Here is a 15,105-nt window from a genome sequence, read left to right as displayed (position 1 = left end):
ATTGTCTGTATGTACAAAAGAAAAAGAGATAAAGAGATTAAGTTTCTCAATCAGAGGGAAATAAAATTAGAAATATAACAGATAGATTAGCTCTTCTGGCATGAACCTGGGACTGAACTGCCCTCTGCTGATTCATGATGAATAAAACTAATGCTGACTATGAGCCAACAAACAGCTGCCTGACTCAGAGAAAACTGCTCGATGGTGGAATTCTCCTGGTTATAGCACCTATATACAGAAAATACCTAACAGTTGATTGAGGAAAGAACTCCATGCATTTATTCTTGGATCTTTACCAAAAAAGCAGGTTTACACATCAGGATTCCTTCATCCTTAAGATATTTCAACCAGCATCAACACATTTATGTTGCATCTAAAACTACATCACCAGTACTCTCAACAGGACCTCACACCAGGATGACCTCCGTTCGGTCAATCTTCCCAGGTATAAGACAGCAAAGAGGTATTTCATGGCAGGCTATTTCATAATGCTGCCTTTTGCATTATGTAAAGATACACTTACTTGAAAACTCACATATGAATATTGAAGCTCATAAGAGTTGGCCAAAAGCTTCAAAACAAAAACGGAAAAGGCACATCGACCCCCAAATCCTCCTCCCCCATGCACAAAAAAGGAGAAAGATTGAGTGAGAAACACAGAATACAAAAATACTATAAAACTGAAAGAAAGTCCACATCCTAAACACAGAAAACCTGGGCAACATTCTTCCTCTCTGTAGCAAACCCCATCGAGAACAATTATGAGAACAAAGTCTAGATCAAAAGTGTCTAATGCATAATTACAATTGTCAAATTTTGCATCAAATTAGTTTAGTGCAGCTAAAAAAGGCATGGCGTTAGTCAGTGAAGGCATGTTGGTTTACTTTAAACATTATAATATTAATCTAGTAAAATATTATTCTGCGATACAATTACACCAGATTGCCAACAATATTTTTGACATTGTGTTTTTAATGCTGGAACAGATAAACAATTTTAAAATCAAGATGCTGTAATCTAAATATTTAAAAATATTATGCTAACTAATTTCTCTACAAATTGTTATAACCTAATATTTCAAAGTTTAATAACTAAATCAAATAAAAGCACCATTTAAAATACTCTACTCTTTCAACATTTTGATGGTCTTAATCCCAAGATTATCACATTTATCTCCCTCTTTTGTTGATTTCATCTGTCCACTGACAGACCAATCAGACGACTAACAAAAGTAGATACTTGAGTTGTAATCCAGGATTAGAACAGAAGGAAGATCTGCTTGTATTAATAGTTACTGAATTACAGACCAATGTCTCTGAATTTCCACACAAATCATCTTCATTGTTTACCTTTCCTCTCTTTCAAATGTGCAGATTAATGCATAATAGGAATATTTCTCAGAAGGTACAAGAATAAAACAACCGATTGTGCATAAACAAGTTGAGTTTGGTGAGAATTTTAAACAAAGGTGGAGCTTTGTCCCCACACACTGGCATTCCACTGTATTTTACTGGCCACAACTAAAATGTAGGGCAATTTCACCCGACAGATAAAGTTTCTATAATAGTTAAGAAAGCTTTCTGCGGTTGTACTGGCTACAAACGTACTGGATGACTGTGAAGGTGCAGGAGATAATGGAACAGGAGCACATACAGGGCTGCTGTTTATTTCCCAGGTATAGAGTGGGAAGGGCAAGCCTATTCATCTGAACAGAGAAGACTGACTGAGGGAGAAAATTGTAAGATTTATTTATTTTATGATTTCTTAAAGTTAATTACAAGTACTTAATTGTTTCAAAGCAGAAATGGCTGGAAATACTTGGCAGAAAGTTGTCCATAATGTTTGTGTTTTCTAAATTTAAATAACTTATTTTAAGACATTTTAATAATAAATTGCTAATCATCTGTAAATGGTAAGGGGGAGATAGAGGAATTGGGAATGGGGAGCAATGGAAAAAAATCAATTAGGATGATTTGGTTCAATGGGAGTGACATTGCATTTGGAAGCTGGGTCTCATTGGAGTAGAAAAAGTTGGGTTTTGTGTAAGGTGGGGATGGGAGCAGGAGATTCTCATTGAATTCTTTGTGAGTTGTCGAAGGATTAAATACAAAATTGGAATTGGAAATGCAATTGGTTCATTCCTGTCATGAGTACCAATGTATAGTGAATAGCTTGCCCTGCAGAGTCTTCACACAATGCAGAGTTCATTGACATAGGACAGAATGCAGAATAAAGTGTAACAACTGCAGAGAACATGCAGTGCAGGTAGGCAATAAGGTCCAAGGCCATAACGAAACAGACTGGAAGGTCAAGAACTTTTTAATAATCTTATAACAGTGGGGTAGAAGCTGTCCTTGATTCTGGTGGCTTCCAGGCTTTTGTACCTTTTGCCCGATGAGAGAGGGGAGAAAAGAAAATCTTCAGGCTGGCTGCAGTCTTAATTAAACTGGTCGCTTTACTGAGGCAAAGATAGGTACAGAATCCATGAAGGCAAGGATAGTTTCCGTGATATGCTGAGCTGTGTCTTGTATTATCAGCAGACCAGTTGCTATGACAAATTGTGAGAAATCCGGATAGGATGCTCTCTCGGTTACATTGATAACAATTAATAAGGATTGATAGGGACATGCCAACTTCCTTTTGCCTCCTAAGGAAGTAGAGGCTTTTGTGAGCTTTCTTGACCATGGGATCTACTTGGTTGGACTAGGACATTCCACTGATGTTGTTCACTCCTAGGAACTTGAAATTCTCAACCCTCTCAAGCTCAGCACTATTGTAACAGGAGTATGTGCACTATCCTGCTTTCTGAAGTCAATAGCCAACTCTTTAGTTTTACTGAAATTGAGTGAAAGGCCCTTCTGAATGCGCCATCTTCCTCACCATCTCCCTCTTCAGCTCCTTCCAGTACTCTGACTCATTGTTATTTGAGAAACAGTTCACCACGGTATCACCTGCAACCTTGTAGATGGATCTAGAGCAGAATGTGGCCATGTAGTCATAACTGCGCAGTAGTAGAGTAGGAGGGCTGAGGATGCAGCATTATGGAGCACCAGTATTGAGAATAACTGTGACAGAAGTGCTGCCTCACAGGGAATCTCGATCTATCAGTTTAAAATGTTGTTATCCTGAGACTGCCCAATGACAGTCACTCTTCTGGAAAAAAGTCAAAGCTAGGATGACTTACTCCAAGACTTTCATGACTCCCTTTGTCCACTTGTACCTCCCCATTGATTCCCCTCCAGGCACATCCTTGCAACTATGCTAAGTGCTACACCTGACCCTACACCTCCGCCCTCACCACCATTCAGGGCCCTAAACAGTCCTTCCCAGTGAGTCAGCGCTTCACCTGCAGATCTGTCAGTGTCCTGTACTACATCAGGTGTCTCAGTGAGACCCGACTTGGGGGTGGGGGTTTGCTTCATTAAGCAACTTTGTTCCACCCACTGTAACAATCAGGATCTTCCAGTGCCATCCACTTCCCATTCCCACTCTGACATCTCTGTCAATGATGACATTTTGTTAATGACATCCAAATTGAGGCTAGACACAGATTACAGGAACACCTTATTTTCTCCAGCCTGACAGCATGAATATCAATTTCTATAACTGATGGTAATATTTCCCTCCGCCCCACCCCTTTGTTTTACCTTAACCATCTGGGCAATATCACCCCTTTTTTTTGCTCTCCCCTAAATTAGCCTATCACCTAGACATTCCTCCCTCCAGTTCCCCTACTTAACTCCTTGATTATTTTCTTCAGTTCACTGTCCTCGCCAATGAGATTGCATCATCTTCAACTCTGTCACCTCCACCTATCAACTCACAGCTTCTGACATCATTACCACATTCTACCTGCCTCACCTGCCTTTTTTCTCCCCTCACCTCGAAGCACCTATTGCCTGTCAGCTCTTATACTGCTCCCTCCCCCAACCCTTTTATACTGGCTACCTCCCTTCTTCCTTTCCAGTTCTGATGAAGGATCTGGACCTGTAACATCAACTGGCCATTCCCCTCTGTAGATGTTGCCTGACTCATGGAGTTTCTCCAGCATTTTGTGTGTTACTCCGCAGAGGCCTTGTCCAGTTTTGGTGTAACATGAAGTAACCTGGAAATGGTTATTAACACAGAGTCAAGGGTTCATATGGCAAGGAAGCGGACCCAAGATGTCCATGCCGAGTAAATTGCCTAGGGATCCAGTCTCATCTGCTCATGTTTGATTCAGAACCAATATCTCCCATCCATATACTTCACTTAATAATTTTTAAAAGTTGCTAATGCCGCTATTTCTGGCAGCTCACTCCAAATACTTAGCACCCTTCCTGTGAAGAGGCTGTTGCTGATGCCCCTATTAAATCTCTCAGCTCCAATTTCAAACTTATGACCTCGTTTTTAGCAGCTTCTCCCTGGAAAAAGATTATGAGCTTTCACCCTGTCTATGCCCCTCATGATCTTATATATCTTTCGGGTCAGATCCTGTTGACTTTGTAGCAGTAGTACAATGCAATACCTGGGAAAAGACTATGAATTACAGTATATATATATATACACACACACATACACATACGGTGTTCTCAGTGCAGCCTTCTCAATGAGACCTGAGACCTGATGCGGTGGGGGGGGGGGGGGGGGCGTATAAAATAGTTAAATTAAATAGGCAGTGCAAAATAACATAAAAACGCACTGTTCATGGGTTCAACGTCCATTTGGAAATCGGATGGTTGAGGGGAAGAAGCTGATCCTGAATCACTGAATGTGTGCCTTTAGGCTTCTGTATTTCCTTCCAGATAGTAACAATGTGAAGAGAGCATGTCCTGGGTGGTGGGGGTCCTTAGTGACAGATGCCGCCTTTTTGAGGCATTGCTCCTTGAAGATGATTTGGATACGATGGAGACCAGTGCCCCATGATAGAGCTGACTAATTTCACAACTCTCATAGCTTACTTTGATCCTGTGTGGTAGCACCCCCCCCCCCCACTCCATACCATGCAGCCAGTTAGAACGTTCTCCACAATACAGCTGCAGAAATTGGTGAGTGCTTTAGGTGATATAGCAAATTTTCCTTAAACTTCCAATGAAATAGAGCCGCAGTCTTGCCTTCTTGATAGCTGCGTTGATATGTTGTGATCAGGTTAGGTCCTTAGACTTATTAACACCCAGGAACTTGAAATTGCTCACTCTTCACTTCTGATTCCTCTATGAGATCTGGAGCGTGTTTTTATAGGCCTGATTTTATTCTCACAAATCAATGAATATGTTGTAAAAAAAGATCACTCCCTATTTGTTCATAGTTTTTTCCTTTTGCTTGTTTTTTCTCTCCACTCTTATCTATAAGTGTATACCTCAGATAAATACGATGTGGAGATTTGTGACATATATGATTATATGTCATATAATCATATATGATCAGCCGTCTGAAATACATCTTCTGGAAGTGTTTGTCTGATGATGAACTTCAATAAAAAAATAAATTACAAAAAAAAGTTTTAGAATTTATTTATATCTTAAATCCATCCCACAATGTGAGGGAGTAAAAATCTTTGCATTATGACTCCATCGCAAAGTCCAGACATGCAAATTTAAAAGTCTAATGGCTTGTAGAAAGAAGCTGTCCCATAACCTGTTGGTCTTGACTTTAATGTTGTGGTACCGTTTGTCAGACGGAAGCAGCTGAAACAGTTTATGGTTGTGGTGACTGGTGTCCCCGATGATCTTCCAGGCTTTCTTTACACACCTGCTGCTGTAAACGCTTTCAATGGAGGACGTTCACATTTACATATGCACTGGGTTGTCCATACCACTCTCTGCGGTGCCCAGCGATCAAGTTTGCTACAGTTCCCATACCAGGCGGTGATACAGCTAGTCAGGATGCTCTCAGTGGTGCCCCTGTAGAAGGTCTTGAGGATCTGGGAGCCCATGCCGAACTTCTTCAGTCACTTGAGGTGGAAGAGACCCTTTCTGAAATTCGCAAACAGGTCTTTGGTCTCATTGACGTTGAGTATAAGGTTGTTGCTGTGACACCACTCAGTTAGCTGGTATATTTAGCTCCTGTATGCCCTCTCATCTCCATCTGAGATTCTGCCAACAACGGTTGTACCATCAGCAAATTTGAGCTGTGCCTAGCCACACAGTCATGGGTATAGAGAGAGTAGAGCAGTGGGCTAAGCACGCATCCTAGGGTGTGCCCGTGTTGATCGTCAGCAAGGTGGAGATGTTATTTCTAATCTGCACGATTGTGGACTTCCAGTTAGGAAGTCAAGGATCCAATTGCAGAGAGAGGTACAGAGGCCCAGTATCTGTAGCTTTTTCATCTGGACTGTAGGAATGATGGTGTTAAACGCTGAGCTGTTGTCAATAAACAGCATCCTGACAGAGGTATTTGTATTGTCCAAGTGATCCAAGGCTGTGTGAAGAGCCGATAAGATCACGTCAACCATAGACCAATAGTGGTGATACGCAAATTGTAATGGGTCCAGGTCCTTGCTGAGGCAGGAATTGATTCTAGCCATGACCAACCTCCCTAAACACTTCATCACTATAGATGTGAGTACTACTGGATGATAGTCTTTAAGGCAGCTCATACTGCTCTTCTTGGGCACTGGTACAATTGCTGCTCTTTTAAAGCGTCACCCCTCAATCTCTTACATTCCAGGGAATTAAGTCCTGGTCAGTGCAACCTCTCCTTGTCACCCAGGCCCCCAAATCCAGACACCATCCTGGGATAATTCTTTCTCTGCACTCTTTCTATTTTACTAATGTGATTAAAATGCAGCCTCAACAAAGTTTTATATACATAAATGCAGCATTACTTCCCAACTCTTATACTCAGTGTCCTGATTGATAAGGGTCAGTGTTCTATACACCATCTTCACCACCCTATCTACCTATGCCACCACTTTCAGTGAATTATGCATGTGCACTGTGTCCCCCTGTTCCATAAAACTCCTCAGAGCCCTTTCATTCACTCTATAAATAACACACTGGCTTTCTTCACACTGGGCCAAGTCAACTTTTACTTGTATAGAACTGAGAATACTATCTTAGACCTTAAGACCAATATTTGCAGAATTAGGCCATTCAGCTCATCAAGTATGATCTACCATTCCATCATGGCTGATTCCTCTCAACCCCATTTCTCTACCTTCTCCCTGTAACATTTGATGCCCTGAGTAATCAGGAGCTTATCAATCTCTGAGCTAAATATACCAATTGACAGCCTCCACAACCATCTGTGGCAATGAATTCCACAGATTCACCACTCTCTGGCTAAGGAAATTCTTCCTCATCTCTGTTCTAAAGGGACATCCTTGCATTCTGAAGCTGTGTCTTCTGGTCCTAGATTCTCCCACTAGAAGAAACATCCTTTCCAAGTCCACTCTATCCAGGCCTTTCAGCATGTTATAGGTTTCAAGGAGATTTCCCCCTCACTCTTCTAAACCTAAATGCATACAGGCCCAGAGCCATCAAATGCTCCTCACACATTAACCCTTTAATTCCTGGGATCGTTCTTGTGAATCTCCTCTGAACTCAGTCCAATGCCGGAGCATCCTTTCTTAGAGAAAATAGACAAGGGCCCAAAACTGCTCAGAATACTCCAAGTGGAGTGTGACCAATGATTTATATAGACACGGCACTACATCATAAACATGGGAACATAATTGTAATTGGACTAGCTAGTACAGGACATTTGGTTTTTGAACCATTACTGGTTGGTTCATCTCCTGAAAATTGGGACAAGTCATCAAAAGGAAAGGTGTTATCTGTATTCACACCAATATTACCAGTGCAATATTATGTTAATTTATTAGCACTCAATTGCTATTCAAATAAGTGCAGAGTGAGACCTGGCTTTAATGCTGTTATTGGTTTGACCAGCATGAGCCCCAATAGGGCTGAATTACGTTTATATGTCTCTGCTACATTTTTGGTTGGGAAGCTGCCCATGGGTGGTTAAATACACTCATTGAGCTCTGCTCACTAGCATGCAGATGCTCATTAAATGTTAATAGCAACACAGAGCTGAGTGCATCATCTTGACACCTCGAGGAAATTACACAGCCGGAACCATTTTGCAGTGCTGCCGACAGTGTAAGCTGGCTTATTAATATACCATTACATACTATCTACAAGTCATATGGAATCATTGCCTAGATAACAGAGTAAATAATTTGATTAATAAATCACTGCCATTTAATTTCAGAAAATTTTATAAAAGTCTGACAAAAAATAGACATTATTGATGGCTAAAAGTACTCCCACAATAAAACAACCACTTAACAATCATGTCCTCTAAGAATAAGTAACAGGTACACAGGGGAAGAATGTAGAAATACTGCACATACCTTATTAAGAAAATGGCCAACCATGAAAGCTTTTACCAAATTGCAGTTAAGTAGAATGTACTTTCATGTATAGACACACCAGATATCAGCCCCATTGAGCTAACTAGAATACGTACCTTATTTATATAGCATGGCATTACCAACAGAAGCTTACAGCACACATATCTTTGCTTCAAGCTGATGTGAACCTTGCTCATTCTAAATGAATCTACAGAATACAGTCACATTGCACAACTAATATAAAAATGAGGAGAAATACAAGATCTACGTTTGATAGTTGCTTTAATAGATACTCTGACAATGGATTACAATGGAATAATGTGTGGTATGTGAATTCTTCACATTTTAAAAAGAATTAAGTTGAATTTTCTTGCCCCACATATCATCTTTGATCAAGAGGGAGGCTGGGGGACCTGCTTGAGTTACTGGAAGGTGCACAAGTCTGTAGCATTTCTTGAATATAATCTGGTTTCAAATGATACCACTCACCGGAACAAAAGCTTAGCAAATATTTGCATCAGTCTGGGATATCAAGTACGGCCATTGCGTAGTGTGAGGTTCCATTGCTCCATTTTATCTATTCAAGATATATTTTTGCAATATTCATAATGATATAGTGTAATTATAGATGCTTCAGTATCTTTTAGCATGCTTCATCTAACATTACAACCCAACAGGACTTCATCCATGCACACTCCACACTCCACCATATACAACTTTCTGTAATACTTCCTCACTTTTCAGCTTTCACCAGTTTATTTCAGACCTAGACATCAACTCTTAATTCAAAAAAATGCTGTTCATTTCTTTAGGTTCGATAATGAAATGTCTCCTATGATATACTGTTACATTGCTATAAACTACCAACTTTTTTTTGGGATTCTAGTATCTCATATGGAACATATTTTCCTTGGAATTCATTTCTATGGTAGAAATTCCTTAAAGGTTTTGTAGTTCCCAAGTTTAAGCCCATCTTACTTGCAACTGCTCGGCTGAATCCTGAAAATGGCCTAGATTTGGCTAAGCTTTTGGCTTCGCGACAGTGCTGAAATGCTTATGTTGCTCTGTGATTAATCTCTGGTGACCTATGCCTCTTTGCTCTTCTCAACCTATCTGCAGCCTCCTGACCCCCATTTTCCTCCAGTTGTGCTTCAACCTCATCCAGATTACGGAATCTCTCTTACCTGGTTCCATTCTTATTTTACCAGCTGCAGTCAAATATACTGCTTCTCCACCATTACCTCTGGAGTTAACAATGGGATCTCTACTGTTCCTCACTGACATCCTGCCTCTCAGCATTATTCAGTAACTAAGTGGTTCACTCCATCGTCACCTCCACTGTATCTATGTTGCTAGAACTGTTTAGCAAACACACAGTACAGAATAAGTTGAACTGCTCTCCAATTGAAGACTCGTACAGCTGAAATCCTGACCCATGCATTGTTAGCATTATATTTGATGTGACTGATGAATCCACCTGCTCAGCATCATTTGTTCTCTTTGTTTTAAGATGATCTTTCTCCTTTTCTTCCTTGGCCTTGTTCCCTCTCTCTTTCTGTAACATCATCTGGGCTTATCATTTGTTGACATATCTAAACTGTTCTATGTGTTGGTTAGCCCATTATATGTTGGTGCACTTTGTCTTACTGATTAAGATTTTCCATTGACTGCTCTACTAATTTTTTCCCTTTACCTTTCCACTGTAATATTTCCTTACTTTCAGCTGTCACGTAAAGACAGTTCTTCAGGTGCGATTCCCCCATCTGGATAATGGTGAAGCACAATTAGAGGAACCGTTTGCCTTTAAACGAGGGTCCAACAAGTTTCTTTACCTCTCACTGAATAGATGAGTTACTAAAGGACTACTGGCCAAAATCTGCTGGTAAATTTATCAGACTTTTCAGGGATAATTGAAAACATTTATACTTTACTCTCCAAAGTTTTGATTGAAAAGTTATTGGCAAAGCACTTTACAAAATGACAAAACTTCCAATTCATTGTAGCAGATCAAAATATACTGTAAAAGTCAGGTGATTTTATGAAGGAGACAAAGTTCAGCATGCTATACCTCATGCATTTAAATTCCAATCCAGGATTTTCAACTTGAATCATTTTCTTCTTTCCTCATAGATGTGGCCTGCCATGCTGATTATTTCCAGCATTTTCCATTTTTATTTTAACTTTCCTTACTTGTATGTTTTCCCAATGCTACAAATAGCTACATCCAATCTATTTACTGGCAGCACATACCTTATCAGTTTTGTTCTGTTCCTCATCAATCTCCACCACCAGTCCGACATGCTGTAACAGTAAGGTCATTTTCATGTTTGAGAGATGAGTCCCATTTTGTAGGGAGAACTGTCCACTGATTATTGAAACTCTGCAGATGACTGGATGCCATTACCTTAATTGCTCAGAAATGAAGCTATTCTTTATTTAAAATTAATTTAGTTTGGTAGTAAATATAATGTGACTTTATTCAAAATTGATTTTTCATCTACAATAAGAAGTCATGCTACTCTGTATTGCTTTGCAGATTGAAAGGACACACCACTCAATTATTCTTGTCATCCCCCTTTTAGTGTTCTCTGTTTCCTACATGCAAGAGCAGCTGCTTGTTTCTTTTGGTAAAGACGTGGAGAGCATTCTCAGAAGGTTAGGAAAAATAAGACAAATCTCCAACCAGACAGGTAAAAGGGAGCCTTATGAAGGTGCTGCCAGGTCTGGAGAACCTTTGATCTGAGGGATTGTGTATGGATTGTTCTCAAGGAGGCTGAGGAGAGGTTTAATTCATGAGGTATAAAGCCATGAGAGGCCAAAATAGAGTAGATAGGAAGAAATTATTTCTTATTAAAGAAAAGCATATATACCAGGCAAATGGATTAGCAGCAGCTGAAGAAAGAATCTCAAAACATTAAGTTGCATTTAGTGTACATGCAATGAGGATTTCTATGTTCTAGAATCTATAAATTTATAGATCAAGAGCTGAAAAGTGGGGTAATGCTCAAAGCTCTTCTTTGACTAATACAAAGACAAAATACCCTCCTACTGTGTCCATGTTTTATGGAGAGTTGTGTTACGTACCCCGTAACTGGGTGTCTGACCAGCAGAGAAAGAAGAATCCGTTGGAGTCTGGTGGTACCAAACTAAAGGTGTTTATTAGTAAACTACACAATACAATATCAAAAATGCAAATAACCATATAAAACAAGTTAGCAGTAATAAACCTAAAAGTGTAGGAATAATAATAATCAATAATAAACAAGCTCTATCGATGTCCAGGGGTAAATTAATTGTCATAGGAAAGTATAGAGTTCAGTTCATAAATGCTGAGGTGGTTATGGTTGTATTGAACTCGTTGGAGAGAGAGAGAGAGCGAGCGAGATGTAACAGCAACAGCTGCGCCAGACAAAACTTTTGTGGCTTTCTTAATCGGTCGTGTCGTTGTGGCCATTCAGTTATGACCCCTCTGTTCTTCAGCTAGACCATTCTTCTGTGGTGGACTCATCACTCTGGCATGAGTGGACACACACACAAGTCCTCACCGGCCCTGCTGTAACACTGTGAGCTTTACTGACCAATCTCCTGGTTCGGTCTCCGAAGCCCCCACCTTTCTGTGGGTTCCCAACACTCAGTCAGTGTCCACTGGTGTGTCTGAAGGGTGTCTCTCCAGACCTGTCTTTTATCCCCACTCACGGGGTCTCAACTATCCATCAACTATGAATGACTGTGTCCATCAAATCAGGCCACTCCTGCTATCTCCTGAGGAATGTTAACGAGCAAAGTAAAGTCCTTGTAGTGGAAGGTAAATAATCCAGGAAGAGTCAAAATACACTAAATCAACAGTCTCTCTCCCCCTCTTATCTGTAGCAGATGTTCTTGCCTGTGTTTTATCTCTCTCTCTCTCTCATGAGCAGCATAGCAACTGCAATAGTTCATAGTTCTCAGGAGGGGGGTTGGGAATGGTTAACTCTGCACCCCATTGACCAACAGCTCTGTTCATCACTCATAACAGTTGTCAAATTTATTCCACCTGACAACAGTACAAATGCTTAAATTGTTTAAAAGAGTGTTATTATTCCCAATATCAGAAGCATCAGTAAAAGGTCTAGTTATCTGAATTGTAAGCTTCCAACCGCAGTGTAGAAAACTACACACCGCAAGATCGTGGGTTGAACATAAAGTGCGGTGTGTTACAGAGAAAGAAAGCAGAATACCAGAGAAACTGTGTAGAGCTACAGACACAGCAAGATCCTGGATTAGTGTTCAACACATTGCTGTAGAGCCAAAGGGACAGCAAAATCCTGGATTAACAGGCATTACTACGAGTAAATGCCAGAGCACAGAGACAGCAGTCTCTCAGCAAGAACAGTACGGCATGGCGCAGAGCCAAAGAGATAGCAATATTCCAGATAAACTACAAAATGTAGCTTGATGCACATTTGGAGCATAAAGACAGTAAGATCCAAGATTAAGTGGTGTGTGTTTTGGAGTGAGAGACAGCAAGATCCCAGTTTAAATGTATGATGTGACCATTCACACTGAAGCACAGAGATTGCAAAAACTAAAATAAACCAAACAGTGTGATGCATGTGGGAGCCAGAGAGACATCAAGTTTCCTGGTTTAAGAGTACAGTGCGCTATGCTGCATGCTAGAACACAGAGACGGCAAGATCCCAGCTTAAATGTGAGGTGTGTGCATGTGTTGGAGCTACAAAGCAACATCCCAGGTTAGATGATGTATCTGTTCAACCAGGAGAAAGACAGATGCTGGGCTAACCATACTGTGTAGATCGAATCAGAGAGAAAGATAACCAAATTTATTGCGTCATCTCATTGCAATTTGCCCCTTATTATAGAGCAGGATATTAGGGTTTCTGCCATACTCTCTTCTTCCTGCAGAAGATCGGTGGGAATGCACATAAAATTTGGATAAGACATGAGGAATAGTCACTTGTCCAGAGACAGCAGATATCCCGTGGAAGGCCACTGCTGCTCAAGACACTGAAATTGAAAGTTTACAGAGGGGAGAAAATACTAACAATATCTCAATCTGTAAATGCTTATTTTACTTAATAACACCTTTATACTTTAGTAGTTTAAAAATATTATGTAGAAGACTGAATATTAAGTTGCTGCTTATCTGCAGGAAAAGAAATAACTTGCTCTTCTGCTTTATAACTGAAGAAGCCATTGCCTTGAGATAATCGAAATGTAACCATTAGATTTAACGTTCTCTAACAACAGAAAATTTGCACAGAGCAACAACAAAGGCTTTGAAGTTCCAACACCTGGCAGGAAAAATATTGGAATGGATACTTGAGGCAAAGAACAGATTCACAGCTTCACGCTTAGTCAATGGAATGAAAAAAAGTCATGGCAGCTATGAGGATGCACATTTATTACAGGAACCTGAGAACTCAGGCAGAGGTCTGAAATAAAAACACAAAACGTACTCAAGGACTTCAGGGAACAAATGAACCAATGGCATGCTGTTGACTGGCAGCAGGTCTAGACAGAACCACTTAGCCACAGGCAGCAGATACAGAGAAGCTTCTGCTCTCTCCTACTTCTGCTCGCCTTGACTAATGCACCAATATTTTGAATTACTTGTAAGTACAAGTTTTTTTAACATAGGTTATCTTTTCAATTGCTTGAAAATGTCTCTAACCATCAGTGGTATTCTAAAAGATATCAGTAGGCCATGAAAGAGACTTTAACTTCCTGTTGCCTGTTGTTGCTTACACCTTGTGGAATAATTACAGCAGACATACTAGAAGAAGCCACATGGCTACAAAAATTTTGTTTGCCTTTGACCTGCCATGGATGGTGATCACCAGATGTGGGTGTGGATATGATCCAGCCCTTTAATTCTTTCTCTTTCTACAGATGCTGCCTGCTATATTGTGCATTCCTAGCTTTCTTCTTTTTTTCAGATTTTCAGCTTTTTAAAACAAGCACATTTTTCTACCAAAGACTAACAGAGATACGAGAAAGCACTTGTCTAGATAAGTCTGTTGAAACAGATCAGTTTTAGACAGAGGAGTGAAGAACTTGCAAAGATGGGAACCTAGAGTTCATGATCAACAAAGAAAAGTACAATGCCTTTTCTGTTACTGAGATGCATATTTATTCCTAATTGTTGGAATTGAGCATATCTAATAAAGTTTAAATAAGACATGATATGTTAATGCTTCATTTTACAGCAAAATTTTTTGATTTATTTTTTACCTTTGTTAACTTTTATTTTTATTCAGACTGTGAATACATCTCTTCACCGCAGTGCTATATTTATAAGGTACCAAAGAGTATTAAAATTTGAGGGATTTGTCGGAGGGGTGGGGGCACATTCATGCAATATTTGAAGAGGATTGAATGAACAATATTGGAACAAATCCATTTTTGAAATAGGATTTTCAAAATGGAAAGTTTATTCTTTGCTTTCTCTATTATCACCAGGGTCATTCAGCTTAGCTGGTTCCCCTGTTAGGTTTCATACTGATCTTCATACTGATAACAAGCAGCACAGGGATTACTTTGTATCATAAACTAACAGGTGGTTATCCCCTTTATGATCCAGCATTGAATATTCCATCAAAAGCTGATTGTATCATTCAGTATTAATGCACTATTCTTGAAAATTATATATAACAGAAACACTTTCAAAAAATAAATATACATGTTATAACAAACTGCTTAATATCTGGACCCATGTTGGATTATTATTATTATTATTATATTACAACTAATAAAGGATTGTTAAGAAA

At 39.7% G+C, this 15,105-nt stretch overlaps 1 protein-coding gene across 1 annotated transcript in view; it reads right to left on the bottom strand.

The window, feature by feature from the left end:
• The window catches only part of dab1a (DAB adaptor protein 1a), a 360,974-nt gene that overhangs the window by 79,099 nt on the left and 266,770 nt on the right, over nt 1–15,105 (bottom strand). The window contains exon 9 of the mRNA XM_059983518.1: nt 10,589–10,639. Coding sequence (XP_059839501.1) covers nt 10,589–10,639 — 51 coding nt within the window. The remainder of the gene's footprint in view (nt 1–10,588; nt 10,640–15,105) is intronic.

Source organism: Hypanus sabinus, chromosome 11 (assembly GCF_030144855.1).
Source record: "Hypanus sabinus isolate sHypSab1 chromosome 11, sHypSab1.hap1, whole genome shotgun sequence".
NCBI classification, from domain to species: Eukaryota; Metazoa; Chordata; class Chondrichthyes; order Myliobatiformes; family Dasyatidae; genus Hypanus; species Hypanus sabinus.
The sequence above is the reverse complement of the archived record's forward strand: the minus strand, read 5'-3'. Positions and strand labels throughout refer to the sequence as shown.